Raw genomic sequence first — 18,425 nt, forward strand, 5'->3', positions numbered from 1 at the left:
GCTCTGGGTTGATGGCTCGGAGCCTGGAGCCTGTTTCCGATTCTGTGTCTCCCTCTCTCTCTGCCCCTCCCCCATTCATGCTCTGTCTCTCTCTGTCCCAAAAATAAATTAAAAACGTTGAAAAAAAAAATTTAAAAAAAAAAAAAAAAAGAAAAAAGAAAATAAACATTAAAATTTAAAAAAAAAGAAAAAAGAAAAAAAGAAATGAAGCATTCCATGTAAAAGGAGACACAAGGAAGGAAAAGAAGACTGGGTTTTCCAAATACCCTCCTCCTTCTCTCTTGTTAACCCAAACTACCAAAGTGTGTTTTTTCTGCTCAGCATCCTCCAGTTTTTCCCTCTCTTTCAGGAAAACAAACCCCCCAGAGGAGTCAGGATGCGGCCTCACCACTACCACATACTTGCAACTGGCGAAGCGGACGAGTCCATCTGAAAAGAGGTAAATCCGCAGAGGATCGTAGGAGGTGACGTAAACATAGATTCGCAGATCAAACTTGCTGCCGCTGATGAGGTAGGGTTTGTGTAGATACCTACATGAGGAAAGGCCAGCTTCAGGGACATGACCAATGAGACAGGGCTCAGGATAAAATGGCAAAAGCCAGCGAACAGTCCCTGGGATAAAGACCTTAAAACATTTGGCGAAGGAGGTCTTTGGCTGGGAGGACACAGGACAGAAGAACACTATAAACAGGGAATCTCCAGGTTGAGGAGATGGGAGAATGGGGAGCCAGATGTGAGCTAGAGACAGGCTCACCTCTGTACCAGGAGAGGCCTTCGCTTGGGGAGCTGACTCCACTTGTGAATGACCTGGATGCCGATGCCTCGAGCTGACGCTGGCTAGAAATCAAGTGGAAAGGAGACGAGATGTGCTCCCGGCCCAATACACCACTGTTCCCCATTTTTTCCTACCACCCACTGTGATCCACTCACCGGCTTAACAATCCACTTTTGGCGGCTGCTGCTCTCCCAAGCTTTGCGCAGGAGCTTGGCATCCTGAGGCAGGATGAAGGACTGGGGGAAGAAGCTGAACTCCTTCTTGCCAAAGCGGCTCTGCATGCGAGACAGGTTCCGCCACAGTCGGTCCTTTCGCCCAATCTGGAATGAACCTGGGAAGTGGTTTAGCTACAGAAGGGACAAAGGGTGAGAGCAGGGGGATGGCCCTGGTGAGGCCACGAGGAAGAGAGCAAGACTCATGGTACCGTTCCAATTTCCTTAAATGACAGCATGAGCCCTTGATCCATCTTACCATCACCATCTAATGGAAAGTACTCAGTTACATAAGTACCAAAAGATGACGAAAGCACACACAAAACACACCAAAATGTAGTGCTCTCAAGGAGTTGATAGTTCACGAACAGCCGCACAATAGTGATTAAGTCAGATAAGTGCAAAGAAAAAGGTGTTTTAAGTCTTTTGCCATGACAGCCTGTAGGACAAAGACAGGAAAGCACATGGCCTTCATTAAGTCTGGGGGCAAGGGACTCCTTTGTTTCAACATTAGACCAGCACCCTCTTTATGCATATTCAGCTTGGGGGAGTGGAGGTGACGCGCAGCAGTTACAGGAGAAACATGATCAATGGAAACAGGTGCTGCACCTCCAGACACATTAGAGGGAAAAGTGTCTCGGGCAGTCTAAAACTGCCCAGAACACCGCCCCTGCACCGCTAGAGGTGCGCGGTCTGTGAGGGTCCCACCGCACCCTCCTCCAGCACTGCCTCTGCTCCTCTAGACACCTTCCTGGCTTCTCCACGGCCACCCCCCTCTTTCCTTGTTCCCAACACTGACCTCCTCCCGCCTGCTCCCCAGAAAGGACCCCTACCTTCTGATGCTCCCGAATGGTTCGGAAACTAGGAGACTTCATGTGATGACCCCAGCAGCCCAGCCAGTCATCGTTTCCTACAGAGGGCACATCGGGGAGTCAGTTCTGTTAGCAGCTCAGTCCTTGGGATGGAGAGGCTCAGAGGCCCCAGAAATACCACTGGGCCTGGGCACAGCTCCCAGACCCAGTTTTCTGAGAGTCGCCATGGAGCTGTCCTACACGAGGCTCTGGGGTCAGGAATAGAACAACGGCTCCTTGTCTTCTAATTTTGAGGAACAGGCTCCAGCCCAGAAGGAGTTCAGAGCTAGGTCTTCCTCTGAGGTTGGAAACTTCAGGACAGGGTCCCCACATATCAGGAGGTAACTAGGGCTCTCCTCCTACCTAAGACCATCTGTTGGGGCAAAGAACAGGCTTGCATTAAGGCAGGTGACTCACTTTTGCTGATTTTGAAGTGGGACCGTCCAATGGTCTGCTTGACAATGTTGGGGGTCACTGTGCTCATCTTCCACCGGAGCAGCTTCCTCTGCTCCCAGGGAAGTTTCTCCACTGGGGAAAAGGGATGGGGGTGAAGAAGAACACGAGTCAGGATGAGAAGAGGAAAAAGGTGGCACTGTTGCTCAATTTCACCTAGGTAGACAAGCCACTAAGTATTGTTCCAGGCCAAAGTTTCAAAGGAGAAGTCCTTTGTGGAGTAAGGGGGGCTACACAGGGTTGAGGAACACAGAAAGGAGGGAGATTGCAAGGGAGAAGAAACAAGGCTAGAGGGCAAGAATGGGGCATGAGATTATGGGGCTGACAAGGGTCAGCTCAGGACAGACAAGGAAAAGTTCCCCATATCAGGCTGGTGAACCAGGTGAGGTACCGAGCGCCAAAAAAAGCCACTCTGGAAAACCCTTGCTACCTTATTGCCACTCCTCCTAACTTTGCTAGCATCCTTCTCCTGGGGGTACTTATGGACTTAGCCACTTGGCCAGGTTTACCTCTCTCATCCCGGGTGCCAAAATAGATGGTAGGGGGCACATTGGGAAAGAGACTGTAGATGAGAGCTGGTCGGACAACTTTCTCATTGGAAAGGGGTTTGGTCAGAATCTCTGCACAGCTCCTAGGATGAAAAACAGACACATGGTAGAGAAAGGGAAGTCCACAACCGTGGAGTGCTGTTACAATGACATATACTTTCTTTCGGGGTGCTGTCTTTATTAATTTTGAGAGAGTGAGAGAGTGCACAGGCAGAGGAGGGGCAGAGAGAGAGAGAGAGAGAGAGAGAGAGAGAGAGAGAATCCCAAGCAGACTCTGTGCTTGAGGCATGCAGCCCAATGCAGGTCTCGATCTCACCACTTGTGAGATCATGACCTGAGCCAAAATCAAGAGTCAGATACTTAACCAACTGAGCCACCCAGGAGTCCTGGGGATGCTGTCTTTTAAATTGTGATTCTACAAAGACAAGTGCTCAGTAATTATTTTGCAAATAGTAATCCATAAAGTGCTAGGGCTAACCCATAAGCCACACTATTAAATGTCACCTAAAGACCAAATTTTCCAATACTTCCTTCTGTGATTCAGCTCCAAAATTTCTAGTGACAGGTCACAGGCAGGGGAAGCCCCTGAAGAGTGGCTCTGCAAGTGGGTAATGGGTCTGGGTGCGTGCAAGAGGAATATGCTACACAGAGACAAAGAAGAGAGAAAAAAATTGATAAGAATAATTAAAAAGGAGGAAGAGCAGAAAAGACCTAAGAGGAACAGAGTTTTAAAAAGAAAAAGGAAAAAAAAGCGAAAGAAAAGAGTGATACTTCTAGCACATTTTATATGTAAGTTAAATCTGAAGATACACAAATAGTTAGTGCTTTTCTCCATTTTGGGAATGATTTGTGGTATCAGATTTTTATGTAACAGTATGGTAACACAGGTCTGGGAATCTGGGGCAGTGGGCTATTGAGTCCCTACTGTTGTTCCAACAGTGGCTAGCCAAGATAGCCAAGGCTATCTCAAGGGATCTCAAATAAATGAACACCTCAACTATGTACTGGGTACAAGCTGACACACGCAGACCATTTCTTCAAATAGCATTGGGGGTGGAAAAAATAGTTATTACTCTCTCTGCTGAGTTGGTATGATCCACAAACATTACTATTTAAGATTAACCTTTAGATTCTAAACAGCCATTCTATCTGTTATTTTACAGCACACCAGAAATCGGCACTATATGTAAAACACTTCAGCATTTTAAATCAAGAATTTTTAAAGAATGTTATTGGGTCACGTTAAATACTAATTCTCAAGGAAATAATGTCACTGAACTCAACTCTTAATTCCCCATTTCCAAAACAGTCTACTTGAAAGGCTTTGAATTTACTGAGTATCAGAATTTAGGATTGTTGAAAACCCAGGTGCCCCAACAAATAAACGTTTTTAAAATAAATAAATAATTTAAAAAATAGATGTATGTGATGGTTTACAGAAGCTTTATTCCCAATAGCCCAAACTGGAAATAACCCAAGTACAAATATCCTTCAGCAGGTAAATGTACTGTGGCATATCCTCACCATGGAACACTACTCAGCAATAAAAAGGAATGAACAACCTCGATGCATGCAACAACCTGGATAAATCTGCAGAGAATATGTGGAGTTAAAAAAAAAAAAAAAGCCCATCCCAAAAAGTTACATATGGCAATCATCTTATTTTTATGATACTCTTGATGAAATCAAGATGAAATCAACTTGTGAAAAAGTTATAGAACAAATTAGTGGTTGCCAAGCATTAAGGAGGAAACAGGCACAGGAGGGAGGGAGGTTTGGCTATTAGGGCAACAGGAGGGATTTCTGCAGTGATGGAAATACTTGTATCTTCACTAAGGTTAATATCTTGATTGTACTCTATGGTACTAGCTTTGCCAAATATTACCACTGGGGAAAACTGAGTAAAGAGTTCAGGGGATCTCTCTGTATTATTTCTTACAACTGCATGTGCATCTATAATTGTCCCCAAATCAAAAGTTTAATTAAAAAAAAAAAAGGTAGAAAATCTTTGTTAGCTGCCTCCTCAAGAGGCCTGGCTTCTGAGCTAGCAGTAAACTATGCCGCTGCAACAGTTACTTCTCTGTCCTCAATATTCACATCTGAAAAAAAAACCGGAGGGGTTCAGTAGGTTAAGCATCCGACTTCGGCTCAGGTTATGATCTCACACTTTGCGGGTTCGAGCCCCGTGTCGGGCTCTGTGCTGACAGCTCAGAGCCTGGAGCCTGCTTCAGATTCTGTGTCTCCCCCTTTCTGCTCCTCTCCTGCTTCCACTGTCTCTCCCTCTCTCAAAAATAAATAAACATTAAAAAGAGAGAGAGACACACACACACACACACTGGACTTTTAATGACCTCCAGCTCTAAAATTAAGTGATTCTTGGAGAGCCTGGGTGGCTCAATCAGTTAAGCATCCGTCTTCGGCTCAGGTCATGATCGTGCAGTTTGTGGGTTCGAGCCCCACATCAGACTCTGTGCTGACAGCTCAGAGCCTGAAGCCTGCTTCCGATTGTGTCTTTCCCTTTCTGCTCCTCCCCCATTTGCAGTCTGCCTCTCTCTCTCAAAAATAAATACACGTTAAAAAAACAAATTAAAAAAAAATTTTTTTTTAACATGTATTCATTTTTTTGAAAGAGAGAGCGAGCTAGCAAGTGAGCTCTCAGCACAGAGCCTGACGTGGGGCTCAAACTCACTAGCTGTGGATCATGACCTGAGCTGAAGTTGGATACTTAACCGACTGCGCCACCCGGGTGCCCCCCCAATTTTTTTTTTTTTAATTAAGTGATTCTTGTGGCACCTGAGTGGCTCAGTCAGTTGGGTGTCTGTCTCTTGATTACAGCTCAGGTCATGGTCTTGTAGTTTGTGGGACTGGGCCCCATGTTGGGCTCTACACTGAGAGTGCAAAGCCTGCTTGGGATTCTCTCTTTCTCCTCTCTCTGCTCTTCCCCCCACTCACGCTCTCTTGCTCTCAAAATAAATAAATGGACATTAAAAAAATATTAAATTAAGTGATTCTTCAAAAAAGAATATGAAACAGAAAAGGCAATAAACTATTGCTAGGTAGAGAAACAGAGACAGTGTCTTCAATGACCTTTCTATGACTGTCAACTTTTCTATAAGATAAAATATATAAATCTCTCACAATTCAGAAAAAATGATTTTAGCTAGTCCCAAAGTATTTCTGATTTTAGTCATCCTTAAAATGCAAAGTGGTTTGGAATTCATCAACCTCCATGTGTTTGAAAATCTATGTTTTAAGCCTGTATAGATAAGAAGGTCTGTACATCTTGTAGAAGTTAAATTAACCAGTGAACAAATTATGAGCAAACTGTTTTTGTGAATTTTACAGTATATGATTCAGAAAGGTTAAGTAAAGGGCTGTGCAGCTGTCTCAAAGTAGGCCTGAAGACAAACCCAGGTCACCCTTAAGTACGGAAAAGGTGGGACTCCAAGTCAATTATCCTCCTCTTATGGAGAGCAGAGGTCCTCAAGTCAACATCCAGATGTGGCTTTGTTTTTCTGGAAGGAGGACCAGTTAGGCTTTGAGTAACACTAGACTCAGGGTTACCTAGGACAGGATTTCTATCCATCTTCACAGAAAGTTCTAGTTCTGTGTCTTCTCTTTCCAAACAGTTCTCTCCCCTTGCTAGTTTGGGGCTTCAAAACTGGTGCTGGCGTTGCCACCATCGCACTCACAGAGCCGCAGCCTGCCTGGTCTGCACCAACCAAGGCATGGAAGGCTCCTTGTCCTCTTTGCTTCATTTGAGGCACAGCTGACACAGACAAAAGTAAGCTGAGTGTGGGCGCTCTGTACAGTAGGTATATGTTAGCCTTGACACGTGGCTTGATTTTCATTAAAATTAGCAGAGAAATTTTACACAAAAAACAAAACACCAACTGTCAATACTTGTATTTTGTTCCTTTTACATTTTCAGTAGAAGTTATTTTTCTAAAAAAATTTTTTTAATGTTTGTTTATTTTTGGGAGAGAGAGAGAGAGTGCATGAGCAGGGGAGGGGCAGAGAGAGCGGAAGACAGAATCCGGAGCAGACTCAGGCTCTGAACTGTCAGCGCAGAGCCGGATGCGGGACTCGAACTCCTGAACTGCAAGATCACAACCCAAGGCGAAGTCAGACGCTTAACCAGCTGAGCCACCCAGGCGCCCCAGAAGTTATTTTTAAAAAGAAAAACACTCTAGGGGCGCCTGGGTGGCTCGATCAGTTAAGTGTCCGACTTTGGCTAAGGTCACAATCTTCCATTTAGTGAGTTCGAGCCCTGCACTGGGCTCTGTGTTGACAGAGCCTGGAGCCTGCTTTGGATTGTGTCTCCCTCTTTCTCTGCCCCTCCCCCTCTCGCACTCTGTCTCTCTCAAAAATAAACATTAAAAAAAAAAAAAGAAATTAGTACTTTGGGGCGGGGGGGGTTCTTTATAATATTTTTTAAATAATATTTAATAAAACAATGTAATAAGGCAAAGTTGTAAGTGGTGAGGGGAACAAGTAAGGTTATGTTGAAGGTGTTAACTTTCTACCCAGAAAGGCAGCATATGTGACCCTTCAGCAAGTCCTTGAAAGACCTTCAGCAGAATGACTGCCCTCATTTATAATAACTTCCTCACAGTCCTGCGTTCCTTCCTTCCCCTGGGTTCCCCATCTCAGTTACGCAGCATCCTCCAACAACCTGTTTTGTAAAAGAAGAGCCTACATGAAGAGACTGACTTTTTGGTTCCCTGGTTAGACATGGATATTTCTCAGACTCTACCAAGGGTAGTCAATAAAATAACCTAGATTTAAGCTAGAAGATTTTTTTCCTTTTGGGGGGGAAAGAGAGCATGCGCATATGCAAGTGGGGGAGGGGCAGAGGGAGAAAGAGAATCTTAAGCAGGCTCCATGAGCCAAACTTGGGGCTTGATCCCACGACCATCAGATCATGACCTGAGCTGAAATCAAGAGTCAGACACTTGACTAAGACACCCAGGTAGCCCAATTTTCTAAGCACTTCTTGAAATCATTTTTTTACTTGAACAATTTCTTGGAAATTAAGACCAAACTGTAGGCTAAGAAACATGGTACTATTTTTAAGCCTAAATGATACAATATGCTTCTGGTCCTTGTTTGAAAACTAAAATCGCAAATGTAAAACTCTGGTAAAAATGAGTTACAGTTAACGGGGCCATTAATGACGTAGGTAATTAATCTCCTTATAATCTTAAAGAGACAGCAAATGAGCCTCTGCCAATGATCAACATAATACTCACCTAGAGATCACTGCTACCGACTCGCTGGTGGAGACAGCACTGAATGAGGAGCACTCTGAGTCTCCTGGGGGGGGGCAAAGAGAGAAGTTCCACTAGGAGAGGCTGCTACACAAACTCACCAAGCCTAGGCAGCTCTTCCTTGGACACGTTGGCTCAGCCTTCCCGCAGAGCCACGAACACCACCCTGCTGCCTTGCACGGCCTTTTGTGAGCTGGGCAGCAGCACAGAGAAAGCAAGACTGGTGGGATGGGAGGGCTAGGAAACCCATTCCCCAGAAGCCACTACCACCCTTAGACCCACGAAGCAAATGATTACTGTAGGTGATAAAGGGAGTCAAGGAGCCAGCATACAGCTGTCAGCCCCCTTCCCTTGCAGGTGGTGACCACTTCCCAGTGGGAGGTAAGAGGGTCCTTTACCCTCCTCTTCTTCATTCTCATCATGGCTGCAGCAGTCTTCCAAACCATCTACCAGCTCTTCTTCTAGATCTTCAGCCTCACCCAGGTCTACCTGGAGGTGTGTAGCTGAACTGTAAGAAAGAATCATGCCCCAGCCCAGTCAGTAAGACAGGTCACAGTTAGATCCTCATTCCTTGATCATGTCCCAGTGTTTCTCTCCACTCACCAACCTGCTGTCTCTTGCTCATTTCTCCTGCCCTCAGAGCTTAGGTCTAGCCACAGTTCCTCAAGCCCACAGCCCCTGTGGTGTAGAGAGCTACCCTGTCTCCTATCTTCTCTGAAGTCCCTCATAGCACGTAAGTACACAATTCTGCACACAAAAACACCATCAACGAATGCCTGGTGACTGACTTCAAAGGTCGCTAGACTTCTGGGAATTCAGAACAAGGATTTGGTAGACCAAGATTCCAGAGAGGTAACAAAGCACAAGAGAAGAAGCCAAGCATGTGTATACCCTAACTCTAAAATGGCTGCATTGGGGCGCGTGGGTGGCTCAGCTGGTTGAGCGTCTGACTTCGGCTCAGGTCATGATCTCACGGTTTGTGAGTTCGAGCCCCACATCAGGCTATGTGCTGACAGCTCAGAGCCTGGAGCCTGTTTCTGATTCTGTGTCTCCCTCTCTCTCTGTCCCTCCCCAACACATGCTCTGTCTCTCTCTGTCTCAGAAATAAACAAACATTAAAAAAAATTTTTTTTAATGGCTATCATACCAGGAATGGCAAAGAGCCTGATCTGGTTTGGAATTAAGTAGAAAAGTCACAGGCCCCAACACAAGATGTTTGGTATTATTCTCCCTGGTTTTAATCTAAAACAAACACTTCCTCTGAAGGACCAGAGAGTAAATCTTTTCAGTTTTGTGGGCCATACAGTTTGTTGCAACTACTCAAACCTACCATTGTAACAGGAAAGCAGCCATACACAGCAGTTAATGAATGGGGAAGGCTGTGTTCCAATAAAGCTTTATTTATAAAAGCAGACAGTGGGCAAGATTTGGCCCACCTACTGGTCTAGTTTGCCAACCTCTGCCCTAAAGTGAAAACCAAAATTCTGGGGCAGCCAAAAAATAAAACCACCTTCAAAGACATAAGGTCAGTGTCATTAAATTATGCTGTATACATTCTCCTGCTCTAAATCAATCAAAAACGTCCCCCAACTTACCTGATATCCCTAGCAGGTGAGTCCAGCTCCCTGGCTTCCTTAGGCCCCTCCGTCCCAAGCTGGCCCAGATGGATGGAAGAGAGACGGGTGGCCACATCAGCTACGCCAAGGGGCTGAGAGGGAGAAGGCAGAATGGGAGTTTTGTCTTCTCCCAGTGGTGGGGAGTCGATCGTAGACCCACAGGCAGGGCTGTGGCTGAGCGCATTGGCATGTGAGGCAAGGAGGTGAATGCTGATGCGTTTGGTACAGAAGACTGTGCTGTCCAACTCCAACGTGTCCCGGGCTCTAGGGAGGATCCTGCTGTTTGCTCCAGCATCCTCCTGAGGGAACTGCTGGCCTACTGAGGGAGGTTTCCACAGCCTGTTCTTGTTGAGGAGATCGCACTGCAAGCTGGAGTTCATGAAACAAGACTGTTCAAACCGGCAGCCTTGCCTTGGCTTCTTCTCAAAGCCTCTTGCAGTCAACTTCCTCACGGCCTCAGTGAACCGAACCTCCTTAGTCAGAGCCTGAGAAACAAAGTCGCCATCCAGGCCACAGGGATGTGGCTCTGCTCTTGTGGTTAAGTTACTCCGGTTATACTGGGGAGAGGCAACACTGGTGGTGGACATGTCTAAGGAGCTGGGGGCAGACAGGGTGCTAGAGGCAGGGGCATCATCTAGGACAGTGCCGGTACTCTTGGGGACCTTGTGTTCAATAGGCTGCACTGCACAGTCTCCAGTACCCCCCGAATGATGCCAGGAGACAAGATGGATCTTGGGTGAGGATACTGGCTTCAGGCCCTCTGTGGCCTGCGATAAAGGCACTTTAGTGCTATTTGGCCGCATGAAGGAGTTGTTATTCAGCGTGGGCTTGGAGGGGGAGGAGGGGGAGGACGGGGAGGACGGAGAGGAGGGGGAGAAGGGGGAGAATGGAGAAGGGATCTTCCCTGAGATGGCAGAGGCCAGGCTCTTCCCCGAAGGATTTTCCCCAGCCGCTCCCAGTGAGAGGTATGGATCTGTAGATGAGGATGCCATGGGCTGAGCCATGGGGGAGACTGTGTAAGAAGGGGCCTTGTTGGCAGTGAGTCTGACAGGGAGGCTCTTCTGAGGGAGAGAAAAAGGTGTTTTTCCGGGCAGGCTCGAGCGCAAGCAGAAAGACTCCAGTTGCTGGTACGGTTTGTGCCTGCAGCCGGAGCGGCGGTACAGGAGGGTGCCGCCGAACAGGTCTGGGAGGGTGTGCAGGTAACAGGAGGTGCTGTGGCCTGCAATGACGGCCGTGCGCCCTGAGCTACATAAAGTGCTGGGGCAAAAGAAGTATGCTGGCGGGGGTGGGACCCCCAAGAGGCCTGGGCCCAACCCTGCTGAAAGTGTCCCCACGTGCTTCCTCTCCAGTTTCCAGATTGGCTTCACCTGCTGATGGGCCTGAGCCCAGGCTTTGCCCTCGGAGGGTTTCTCCGGTGGCGGGGCGGGCACTGTGCCCGAGGGGCCACTCTGCTTGAAGCTGTTTCTCTGGCGGAGGCCAATGCTGTAGTGCTCTGTTCCTGCTGAGGCCATGAGGGGCCCACATCATGGCCACGTGGCCTCATGGCCCAACTCGGAAAAGGTGCCACACACCTCCAGTAGTAGTGGCTGCATCCTTGAAGTCCGTCAGCCTGAAGGGGAGAGAAGCCATAGGGAACGTCACAGTCCCAGAAGGACAGACCCCGGGCAACAGAGCCCCCCTTCGGTTCTTCCTGGGCACCCGGCCATGGCTGTCATTTAGAACCCTGAGAGAAGAGCACGAGAGTCCTAGGGTGCTTCCAGTGGTCTTCCTGCTACCCTCATGCAATCAAAGCCGGCTTCATCAAGGACACGGACTTTAAGACTCCACCAGTGAGTCTGCTCACGTGTTCCCACACCCTCAGGGAGATCTTTCCTCTCTCTCCAAAGCGAAATACATCTCTCTGTGTCACCATCCACTTCACTGAGTGGCTTCCTTCCCTCGCCTAACCCCCAGTGTGGCAAGGAATAAGGCAAGTCTGGGGGTGGCAGAGAAACCAGCCAGTATCTTCCTCTTCACCAACCAATTCTGAAAGATCAAAGGTCACTTGAGAAACAGATTTTACATCTAGGAGTCCCTGACCAACGTTCAGTCACCCCTGGCGTGGCCTGCATTTTATAGTTAAGTGTGACAAGTTGAGATATAAGCAGAGAATTCCCGGGCTGACCTCTGCAGTTCGCTCAGAAGCTGAGACAGTGATTTCATCTCTTCAAGCGTCTTGCCAACTATATAGACTTAAATCCCATGCCAGCTGTTGGTGGGAAAAAGTAGAAACAAAATGGAACTGGACACCAACGGTATTTTTACTTCAAGTGACCTCATTTCCAGCAGCCACAGTGGGACAGGAGAGTTCAGGGGGCAGAATATAGAGGAAGAAGTAGGAGAGCTTTCCTTACATCAAACCCCAGGAATCAGTTGGGGATTGATCTCAGGGAGGGAGGGCCTGTCTCAGACGTTCCCTCATTCAATGTTTCCTCTAAGGCAAAACCTCTGAACCAGCCAGTAATTCTCAGTTCCAAACAGTCTGTTAAGCATGGTCACTTACTTTCTAAATCAAAGTCACAAAATAATCTCCAATTTTCACAAATGACAGCATCCAAAGGGGAAAAAAATAAGACCCTTCTATAAGAAGTCATTCATCTGGGATAATTCTGAATGGAATCCTGGCATCCTTACCAAGGAAGTGTTTTTGCAATGGCAAGAGGGAAAGAATTAGCAGAGAATTTTTTGGCTCAAGTTACTTCTAAAACACAAACTTCAACGGGGAGAGGTCCTTGTATTTTGATAAGAGACTAATGGCCAAGGAAGACCCACTATTCCTATCTACATCTATAGGAACTGTTGGTGTTGTCTAACAACAGAAAGCCTGCAGAAGCCACATGACATCGCCCTCTTTTCCTGCAAAGGCTGACCTATGTGAATTCTTTCTCAAGGAGAGAGAGTACAAAAACCACAACTCATTACTGCCAACATTCAAAATGGCAGTGGGCTAAAAACAGCCTAAGTTCTAAAACTAGATTTTGATGCCAGTAGCCTCATATTAAGGAGACAGAAAATGGACCTCCACCAAGTCCAAACTATGGAAATACTGCCGGGGACAATCACACAGTATGCACTTATGGTACAGAAGCAGACACGAGGGAATATCAAAGCCTGCTGTGGACTTTACAAGACCACACACGTGTGCGTTGTGTACACTCAACAGATTCACAGTCCCAACTCACGTAGTCCTCACGTCTTGCCCTACCAATGCAACCCGACAGACACACCAAAGTGACTGGAGAAAAGGGCTAAGGAAATGAAATGTCACTGGTATGCCTGAAAAATGCCCCACTTGTGGCTCCTCGTGGGCACTGCACTATCTCAGACCTTCACGGCTTTGCAAGTGCCACTCCCTGGAGCCTTTTCCTTCTTTTCACCAGACTGAAAAGTAATCAGCTCGAATATCCCCTTCTCCTGGGAGCCTTCCTGGACTCTCCGCTTTGCAAAGGATGCCTCATCTGTGTGCATGCCACCGTCACTGTTTCTATTATGCTGAACTTTAATGACGGTCTACTGGACCACTCATCTGACCAGAAGCGACAAGCATGTTTTCCTTTAGCCCATGTCCTCAGTTGTGTCTGGAACACAGTTAAGTGCTCAATATTCTGCTGAATGAATGAATACACTGAAAAAGTTCAGTAAATGAAGGGGAACACGCTAGCAGTGATGAAGACTAATTTGGGCATCTAACAAATGCCAGGTAGTGTGCTAGGCATTTTACCTCTATTATCTTATTTAATCCTCACAAAAACCTTATATTCAATTTACTGGTGATGAATCTGAAAATCAGAAAAGCTAAGTAACTCTTCTATAATTAAACAACCGATAATGAGTGGTGCCTAGATTAAAACTAGAGTTTGTCTGACTCTAAATGGCTCTTAAACAGGAATGAAACACACACTCATTCCCTGTCCCCTCAATTATCCTTAAGCTTCAGGTTCAAGAGAAAACCCAGGTTGGAAACACTCTCCCACCGTTTATATTGAGTCCGTTCGTGGACGAAGCTTGTAAAAGCATGTGCTCGTCTCAGAACCGCGGCCAATCCCACTTTCCCCCTGTAGCCATGGATGCCCACTGCCTGCTGCCTCAGGGCTGGGTGAAGAGAACCCTTCTTCCTCCCTTCTGCCCACACCACGCAATGTTTGCCTCTCTGCATCGTGTCACATGAATCCTCAGTGCCAGGAATACTGAACCAAGTGGCCTGGCATCTGGCTGACTTGACTTCGAATCCGAATGAGGAAGAAGGAGCAAAGAATATACTTCTGCCCTCTTCAGAGGCTGCGGGTGGCCTGCTCCCAGGCACAGTGTGAAGCAGGCCAGCTGGGCATGCGCCAGAGTAAAGTGGGTTCTCCTCTAACAGGATTCCAGATCTCCTATGTCTTTGCAATGGCTGTTTCCCACTCCTTGTTTCCTCTCGTAGTCCCCATGATGTGTAGGATGGCAACTTAGAAATGAGCCACCTGTCTTTGTAAGGACACATTATCCGGACACAGGGGTCAAACAGATGAGAAGATGGGTTCCGCACATCCCTTTCTGGGAAACAGCTCCAGAGCTAGTAAGAGATAACCAGGGTTGGCGAAGATGACGGTGTCAGGAACTGCCAAGCAAAACCGATCTGGCATGTCAGATAACCTACACAGAGTAGCTTCAAGAACATGAAGTAAACAGTATCACTCATAACAGTACCACGTACAAATGTTCTGACCTGGTATCATAGTTTTTGGTTCAGAAGTAGTGTCTGGTTTAGACCAGGAAATAATGGTTGCTAAAAGCAACCTTCTTTCTCTTTAGAGATCATTAATGAAATCAAAACCCCATGTGATGGGGAATAGAGACCTAGCTAGAAAATTCAGGCAACCTGGGTCCCAGGGACCTTTGACTCCTGGCCATGGGTCACCTTTTCCATATGCTACCCTCAGTAGCACTGCCACTCTAGTACCAAAGAATGACTTCATCTGACTATAGGAATGAGAAGTGACAAACTTTAAAAAACCTTCCAGGGGCTTCAGGGTAGCTCAGTCAGTTAAATGGCCAACTTTAGCTCAGGTCATGATATCGCAGTTTGTGAGTTTAAGTCCTGCATTAGGCTCTGTGCTGACAGCTCCTGGAGCCTGGTTCAGATTCTGTGTCTCCCTCTCTCTCTGCTCCTTCTCCACTCTGTCTCTCAAAATAAATAAACATAAAACAAACAAAAAATAGAAAAACGGGGGGCGCCTGGGTGGCACAGTCGGTTAAGCGTCCGACTTCAGCCAGGTCACGATCTCGCGGTCCGTGAGTTCAAGCCCCGCGTCAGGCTCTGGGCTGATGGCTCGGAGCCTGGAGCCTGTTTCCGATTCTGTGTGTCCCTCTCTCTCTGCCCCTCCCCCGTTCATGCTCTGTCTCTCTCTGTCTGTCCCAAAAATAAATAAAAAACGTTGAAAAAAAAAATTAAAAAAAAAAAAAATAGAAAAACGCCTTTGAAGGCTTAAATATAAGTACAGGAAGTAAGGGGCTCCTGGGTGGCTCAGTCGGTTGAGCGTCCGACTTCGGCTCAGGTCATGGATCTTGTGGCTCATGAGTTCAAGCCCTGCGTCGGGCTCTGTGCTGACAGCTCAGAGCCTGGAGCCTGCTTCGGATTCTGTGTCTCCCTCTCTCTCTCTGCCCCTCCCCTGCTTGTTCTCTCTCTCCCTCTCTCTCAAAAATAAATAAAAACATTAAAAAAAAAAGTAGAGGAAGTGAGGAGATAGTTTCAAAATCTAACACATTGCAATAGTGGTTTCTGCCATAAAGTCAAAGCCTAGATGGACAAATAGTGTCTGGTACCCAGACCCCAGAGAAAGCATATACTCAGAAGGCCATTTTCCCACGAGGTCATAAAACCTGTCCCTTGTAGTATACCCTGGGCTCCTGACACAATGTACACCACCCACCCCGCCCCAACTCCCTCAGATTCCTAAGCACACTGTGATGATACACACTGGTGTGTCTATGTGTGTCTTTAGAATCTAAGAAACAGGCTGCCCATCTCCCAGGAAATGTTATAGGATGAGACATCGAAGGCAAGAATAAGAAGGAAAGGTATTTATACACGTAGGAAGCCTCACAAAGGCTACTGATGAAAGCCTTGTTTCAAAAACGCCCAACTGGTGGCGCCTGGGTGGCTCAGTCGGCTAAGCATCCGACTCTTGCTTTCGGCTCAGGTCATGATCTCACAGTTCCTGAGATGAAACCACCCCCCCCCACCCCCCACCCACAGCATCAGAGCCTGCTTGGGATTCTTTCTCCCTCTCTCTCTGTCCCTCGTGTGCTCTCGTGTGTGTGCTCTCTCTCAGAATAAACAAACATTAAAAGAAAGAGTCTGTTTCTACAACAACAACAAAACACAAGAACACCCAACCCAAGCAAGTCTAAACTTAGAGTAATTGGTGATTATATAAATTAAAAGGATTCACAAGTCCCATTATTTTCATTCAATTTACATACATTTTTTTAGCCACATATATATCCACTACTTAAAGACAAGTAAAGGCACTCATACTTACTCTCTCTCAAGGGTCCGCCATTAGTTGACCCTCCAACCAAGAGCTTGTGAGGAACTTACTTTAGGAACCAATAAACTGACCTCATCTGTTAGATTTTGAACAATCTAACACATTTCACAGAGCTACTAATCTTACACCTTTCTTGCTCCTACAGATTATCCCTGGGGAATAGGAGAACTCAAGGGGTGAACAGGGGATACAAACACTATGCTATTGCCAGAAGCGTTCAAGTTTAGAAGCAAACAAGCCTGTTTCTGATTAAGTTGCTCAGTCAAGATCCAAACAGGAACACGCCCAGCTGAAAAGAAAGGTTAGTTTAGGGCAGATCAGCTGAGGAGCGTGTTCTTGGGAATAAAAGCCCCTTTGAAACAGCTCTCAGGACATTTGAATGTGTTTAAGCAAAAACAAAGGGCTGGAAGAATATACACTAAACTATCATGGTAAGTATCTTGGGGAGAAGAGTGGAATGAAGGATGGGGCAAGGGAGGGGAAGGGAGGGGGACATTTTTCCAGTTTACTTCATGGGCATCTGTATTGTCTAATCCTTCAAAACAACAACAACCAACCACATGTTACTTGTGGGAAGTATTCCAAGAGTCTCCAGGGCACTATGATCCCTCACAGACATGCTGGGTCAGCAGTTACCATCCCTTCATAACTCACATCAAACAGAGCTCTGATGAATAGTGAATTCATTCAATGCTGAAACCACACAACTGGAATGTTTGAGGAAAGACAAGAGAAGAAGTATCATAACCCCCACTGGGTAGCAGTGAGATCAAATTGGAAAATTCACATAAAGCACAGTCCACACTAAACATTCAAGGGGTGGGTGGCAGTTATCATGCTCATTACTGGCACCGTATGGTCAAACCTTCTTCCCTCAGCTCTTTTCTCAAGTATCAATGGGGGGGGGGGGGGGGGGGGGGGAGGGGTCGGAAGGGGGAAACACACATGGAGAAGGCAGCACAACAAGTATTCCGTTGCAAAATTTCAGCTAGTACAAATAATGTTTGTATAAAAAGACATAGTAGTCTGGTCATTTGGGAAACTTCTGTGCAATTTATTATATTACTGGTAACTAGGTTCTTCACCTGCAGGTGTGACTTGGCACTAAAAAACAATTGAAAAGTGCTTTTGTCGGGGGGGGGGGGGGGGAAGGGCGGTGCCTGGGTGGCTCAGCCAGTTAAGCTTCTGACTCTCGATTTTGTCTCTGGTCATGATCTCATAGTTCGTGAGTTTGACCCGTGTCGGACTCCACACTCAGTGTGGAGCCTGCTTAGGATTCTCTCTCTCCTCTCTCTCTCAAAATAAATAAATAAGCTTAAAAAAAAAAAAAATGCTTTGGGATATACCCTTACAGTTTTTATATAACTAGATGGTTGGGATTTCTGAAAACACTGGGTGAAGAGTTAAAAAGTGATTGTTACTCACTTAGTGCCCAGACCCTGATCACTACATACCATTTGTCAATAAAAAGAACAAAGGAACTAGAGCTCCTTGGAAAATAGTTGGGACAGGAAAAGCATCAGATGAGCCCAGACTATCTCTTATGCTGCAAAAACTAAGGAAACATTCAAAATTTGATAGAGGCATCGTAAGATCACAGAAACAGCTCATATCACACTTAATAGTAAAACACTAGATGCTTTCCCTCTAAGATTGAGAATAAGACAAGGATGTCTACTTTCCTCATTTCTAGTCAACACTGCATTGGAAATTCTAACCAGTGCAAAAAGGCAAGAAAAAAAAATTAAGCGTATGTAGATTGCAAAGGAAGAAATAAAACTATACTTATTTGCAGGAGACATAATCTTGTACATTGAAAATGCTAAGAAATCTACAAAAAAAACTTCTAAATAAGCAAATTTAGTAAGATAATAGGATACAAGATCAAATATAACAATTGATTTACTTCTATATACTAACAAGAAAAAATGAAATAAAAGAAACACATCCATTCACAATAGCATTAGAAAAAATAAAATCCTTAAGAATAAACTTAACAACAGGCGCCTGGGTGGCTCACTCAGTTAAGCATCCAGCTCTTGGTTTCGGTTCAGGTCACGATCTCAGTCATGAGATCCAGCCCCACATTGTGCTCTGTGCTGAACGTGGAGCATGCTTGGTATTCACTCTC

The 18,425-nt window shown here is 46.1% G+C and overlaps 1 protein-coding gene across 3 annotated transcripts in view; it reads right to left on the reverse strand.

Annotated features, from left to right (window-relative positions):
- Positions 1–18,425, reverse strand: part of TTLL4 (tubulin tyrosine ligase like 4) — a 42,374-nt gene that overhangs the window by 11,641 nt on the left and 12,308 nt on the right. For all 3 annotated transcript variants that reach the window (XM_078450868.2, XM_078450869.2, XM_078450870.1), the window contains exons 2-10: positions 9,705–11,334; positions 8,508–8,617; positions 8,092–8,155; positions 2,801–2,922; positions 2,256–2,366; positions 1,821–1,897; positions 931–1,122; positions 755–837; positions 402–530 (exon numbers count right to left, since the gene is read on the reverse strand). In XM_078450868.2, the coding sequence (XP_078306994.1) occupies positions 402–530; positions 755–837; positions 931–1,122; positions 1,821–1,897; positions 2,256–2,366; positions 2,801–2,922; positions 8,092–8,155; positions 8,508–8,617; positions 9,705–11,236 (2,420 nt within the window). In that variant the 5' untranslated portion in view covers positions 11,237–11,334. The remainder of the gene's footprint in view (positions 1–401; positions 531–754; positions 838–930; positions 1,123–1,820; positions 1,898–2,255; positions 2,367–2,800; positions 2,923–8,091; positions 8,156–8,507; positions 8,618–9,704; positions 11,335–18,425) is intronic.

Source organism: Panthera onca, chromosome C1 (assembly GCF_046562875.1).
Source record: "Panthera onca isolate mPanOnc1 chromosome C1, mPanOnc1 haplotype 2, whole genome shotgun sequence".
In the NCBI taxonomy this organism is placed as follows: Eukaryota; Metazoa; Chordata; class Mammalia; order Carnivora; family Felidae; genus Panthera; species Panthera onca.